The sequence below is a fragment of the Trachurus trachurus genome (genome assembly GCF_905171665.1).
Source record: "Trachurus trachurus genome assembly, chromosome: 22".
Taxonomy (NCBI): domain Eukaryota; kingdom Metazoa; phylum Chordata; class Actinopteri; order Carangiformes; family Carangidae; genus Trachurus; species Trachurus trachurus.
In genome coordinates this window covers 6,646,674-6,651,887 of record NC_139907.1, presented here as the reverse complement: position 1 = coordinate 6,651,887, position 5,214 = coordinate 6,646,674, and the positions used below count along the sequence as shown (strand labels likewise).

General features: G+C 37.8%; 1 protein-coding gene across 1 annotated transcript; it reads right to left on the bottom strand.

Annotated features, from left to right (window-relative positions):
- Nucleotides 1-741: 741 nt before the first annotated feature.
- LOC311005220 (enhancer of rudimentary homolog) lies at nt 742-4,883 on the bottom strand. The gene is made up of 4 exons (XM_083997577.1): nt 4,777-4,883; nt 3,363-3,450; nt 3,097-3,217; nt 742-1,034 (listed from the first exon to the last, which is right to left on the bottom strand). Exons 1-4 carry the CDS (start codon nt 4,777-4,779, stop codon nt 932-934), a joined length of 315 nt encoding a protein of 104 aa, XP_083853703.1. The 5' UTR covers nt 4,780-4,883; the 3' UTR covers nt 742-931.
- Nucleotides 4,884-5,214: the final 331 nt, after the last annotated feature.

Genomic DNA, 5,214 nt, shown 5'->3' with positions numbered 1-5,214 from the left:
CACAGCGAGAGATGACAGGAGAAGAAACGGATGGAAAGGAAAAAGCAACAGGAGAGGATTTTCACATTTTAAAATACATGTAGCAGGTGTATCAAATGAAATATAATCAATAAAAGAATATAAAAATAAAATAAAATCAACACAGGAAGAGGTTTATCCGATTGTAGCTACTGTATAAAAAAAGAGGGAAATTGTCAAAACACACTGTTGTCACTAAAGCTAAAATATCAGTGTGAAAGACGGAAGAAAAAGACAGAAAAAGATGGTTAAAAAGGTAAAAATGACCCAAAAAATATGAAAAATGAGAAAAAAAAAGGCCGGAGAGATAGAAAGGAAACGTGTACAAAAAGGAAAATATTGAAAGTCTGACAATGTGGAAAAAAGGAAATATTCTCACCAGGCACATAAAAAAAAAAAAAAATCAATATTACATGACATGCCTGTTTGTCAGTGTATTGAGCGAAAGAGAGCGAAGTTAACATGAACATGATACAGCAAAGCAAACTGGAGCCACTGGAAACACCAACAGTCAACAGACAGAGAAAGAGAGAGATGAAATAAAAATCAAGAGGAAAACAAAGACGACACGATACGAGGAGGAAAAACCAAAAGGAGAAGAAAAAAAGAAATGCTGATAACAGAAGAAAAGAAAAGACGACAGAATTCACTGCTGTTATTTAAAGGAAATCTTTATTAATAAGTCAAACATTAAAATACAAAATACACCTCCTCTTCATGAAGAAAGAAAAAAAAAAGAAAAGAAAAGAAAAAAAAACGCTTTTTTAAAAACTTCTCAAAACATGTCGGTCAAACTTTTTTTTAAAACACAAATTACGTAGAGTAAAAATGAAATCAACCCCGACTCCCAACCCCCTCCTCCTCTCCTCCATCTCTCCATCCCTCCTTCCCTCCATCTTCTCCCTCAGAGGCGTCACTTCCCCGCCTGCTGGGCCTGGCGGCGGAGCAGCACGTAGATCTTCTCTTTGATCCAGTCCTTGTTGTACGGCTGGTACGTCTGCGTGTCGGCGCGGTACCTGAGGCAGCAGCAGTAGCACAAATTACACTCAGAGAGGAATGATCTTTCTTTTCTTTTTTCTTTTTTTTATTTCTGTGTTGGAAAGTTTCTTCACTAATGAGCAGCAAACTTCAATCTGAACAGAAGGAATTTATTGGTAAAACCAGTGAATGAAGCGCCGGTCAGTTTGAGACACTTTCTGCTCAGAGGTCGACTTCAGTGACAGGTGGCAAATGTGTTTTACTCAGCAGCAGCTAAACTGTGAGACTGAAGACAAATGCCTTAAAGGGATAGTTCAACATTTTTGGCAAATTCTCCTATCACCATAATCCCTATAGTCATAGCAGTAGGTTCGTTACCTTTAATTATCGGTGCATGTTGTTTTGAGATCAGCGGGGCAGAGACGTGAGCTGCTCAGTGAACACAATGGAGGTGAACAGACACGTACAGTATACTCATCAAATACACAATCCAACAACTCCACAACGCTCTGGTGGACAAGTTGTGACCTGCACATTCACCACGCTATGAAATAATCATGTATAATTATGTAACATTACGACACACGGAGCAAATACTGGGAACTTCCGGCTACGCATTTGCCTCGAAAACAACTCTGTCTCGTAATGTTACATTATTATCTCATAGTGTGGTGAATGTGCAGGTCACAACTTGTCCACCAGAGCGTTTTGGAGTTGTTGGATTGTGTATTTGATGAGTTTGATGAGGGACAGGGGACCCTCATGTACCTCCATTGTGTTCACTGAGCAGCTCACGTCTCTGCCCCGCCGATCTCAAAACAACATGCACCGAAAGAATAAATGTTGAACTATCCCTTTAAAGTGTGAGGGCTTCAGGTACAGGCAGCTTCATCTGCTTTCTCAACATCTTTATGAAGCTTAACATATTCTGCTTTCACTGTAACAATGAGAACAGGCCAGAAGAGATGATACATCACATGTTTGTTTTTCTGTTTTGTCATTAATTTAAACAAGATAAAGCAGAAATTATTCTGGTAAAAATGTAGAAATGTGATGATAGAAACAAAGATATAAACTGTGGAAAGAGTTTTACACAAACATGATTCATCCTGCTGCTCAAACGTCCCTGTGAATTCATAATAGAAATTAAAATTCCCACAGGTTCATGTTTTTGTTTTTTTTGTTTTAGTCATTCAGGATGTTTTTTCGCCGTCCTTTCACTCCTCATCGGGTCACACTCAGCAGAGAGCGAGTGTAAATAAACTCGTAAACTGTGTCACGCACATCCTCCAACCATAATGAGTTACCATGGAAACTGATAAACACACACACACACACGCTCAGTCTGTTTATCAGTGTTGGAAATACAAATATTTCCAACACACCGAGTGTAGTGTATTTCTTTTAAAACTGGATGACTATGAACATTTTCCTTTTTTAGAGCTCGTTATATCACCATCATGTTGTATTATCATGACTTTATCTAACGCTAAAATAAGAAAGCAGCGTATAGAGTATATATCACAGAGTGAATATTTATGTATACTGTATTTATGTACATAAATGCACGTGTTAATACTCTTAAATCTGTGTTAAGAAACCTGATGTATAGATTTATGTGTAGACTCGGATACCAGTCATTGGTACAGGCGCCTCTTTATGTCCTTTTAGATATTTCTGTTTGATGATTTTTATTAAATATGAACTTTTAGCTTTCATCATCTTTTATTATATGTATTGTGTTGTCTGTTTTTATATTGTTTGTCTTGTATATGGACCCGAGTTTGTAATAAAGTTTAACAAAACATAACATAACGTGTGCACAATAAGGGAAATATTTCTTGATTTAGCAAGGACCTACGTTTAATTTGTGTGACCTTCCTGCTATTTTTCAACGTTTGTGCTTCTGATTAGGAGATTTGGAGGATTAAGAGTTAATAGATTTCTACTGACAACATTTTAAATAACATTATTGTATTGTGAAGTTGTTTGATAGCCTATATGAACCTGAATAAATCAATACATGCTGGTTTATTAGCAGCAGTTTCAATGTACTGAAGCCAGTTTCTTTGAAAAAAAAAAAGGAAAAAACAAACTTACACCAAACAGCTGAGGTCGGCCAGGTCGTCGATGAAGTCGAACAGCTGGCTGATGTCATACGTTATCGACGGGCTGTTGGGGTTCATCCTCTTTAAATGCTCCTCGTACATCTTACACACACCTGAACGTCACGAGACAGAAAACACAACGAATCAAGTAAAGCTCCTCAAAATATCCTGGTCACAATTTAGACCCTCAACAACTCTGTAAATCATATTTATATTTACACATCGATACATAAAACAAAGGCGTCATCATCATCTCACCTTCCATACACTCGTTGACTGACTCATAGTCGGCGTATGTCCGGCCCTCTGGTCTCTTGGTCGGCTGCACCAGCAGGATTGTGTGGGACTGCAAAACCAAAACACATGTTGTTGTTAGACTGGTCAGATTTGTCAGGATAAATGCTCTTGTTTTGCTCCACATTATATTAAAGGGATAGTTCAACATTTTGGCAAATCCTTCTATCACCATAATCCCTATAGTCACAGCAGTAGGTTAATTTCCTTTAATTGTCGGTGCAAGTTGTTTTGAGATCGGCGGGGCAGAGACGTGAGCTGCTCAGTGACCGGTACAGGTCCCCTGTCTCTCATCAAACTCATCAAATACACAATCCAACAACTGAAAAACGCTCTGGTGGACAAGTTGTGACCTGCACATTCACCACGCTATGAAATAATCATGTAATGTTACGAGACAGAGTTAAGTTGTTTTTGAGGCAAATGCAGCCGGGACTACACTCAAGACATGGCTGCTGGGTGGAGTGATTTCAAAAGCGCAAGTAGTTCAGAGTATTTGCTTCCTACATAATGTTACATGATTATCTCATAGCGTGGTGAATGTGCAGGTCACAACTTGTCCACCAGAGCATTTTGGAGTTGTTGGATTGTGTATTTGATGAGTTTGATGAGGGACAGGGGACCTGTACCGTTCACCTCATTAATTAAAGGTAACAAACCTACTGCTATGACTATAGGGATTATGGTGGTAGGAGAATTCGCCAAAATGTTGAACTATCCCTTTAAAAGAAACCAAATACTTGATGGTCTGCTCTGGGCCTGGTGATTAGTGAACCAATGATGGGTTATTAATATGTATATTTTAAGTGTTATGAATAAATATTAGCAGGTACAATCATCACATACAGTCTTTTATACGCTGTGATGCTAATTTTTGTAAAAGCTGCAATGATTAGACTGATACGAACCCAGATTAATCCATTAATTAAATAGGCAGAGGTTTTAAATTAAATGCTGCTTTAGTATTGTTGCATAGATAATATTAATCTAATGATAAAGTAGACTATTCAATCGTGTTGTAGCTCCCACACCGGCCACAGCTCTGCATTGAACCACTGCAGTTTTAACACTGCGGATTAAAACATTGCGGATAATTTTACGCATTTCGCTTCGGTTAAGTTTTACTTGCTAGACTTTTACTGACGTATTTTCTTATTTTTTAACGCAATAAATCTGAGGTTTATTTGTAACCACGGTTTCCTTTTTTTCCTTTTTCTTTTTTTTTACGTTCTCCACATTTAGGCTAACGTTATTAGCTAGGAGCTTGTGTTTCCTCTTTTTTTTGCTCCGCTGAGGTAAAAAACCTGACACATTAGATTGATTTAACACGATTACATTAAATATCTGTGATATAAACATTGGATTGCGGTGAACTGACCATGTTATCGGTGTCTTTGTGGTCGGTTTCGGTCGATTTTCTTTGAATCCTTGCTACTGCTGCTGCTGCTGCTACACGGCCTGACCTCTGTCACAGGAAGAACAACTGGCCACAGATGGTGCTGCGTTCACGGAGCCTCGGATTAATGGCAATTATAGCCATCTTGACTTGGAGTAGGCTAAACTTTTTTTTTTTAAAGTGCTGCTGTAATTTTATATGTTTGTATGTTGTATTGTATTGTATTGTATTGTATTAGCACATACAAGATATGTAAAACAGCATATTAAAAAGTGGAACATCAACAACAACAAAAACATACAAAGTACACAGTAGATAAAGCAAATGTGCCGGAGAAACCAAAAAAAACCCCTAAGGGTTTGTCAAGTGGTCCTCCAAAAGACAAACATTCAACATAAATTTAATTTACATAGTGAAAAA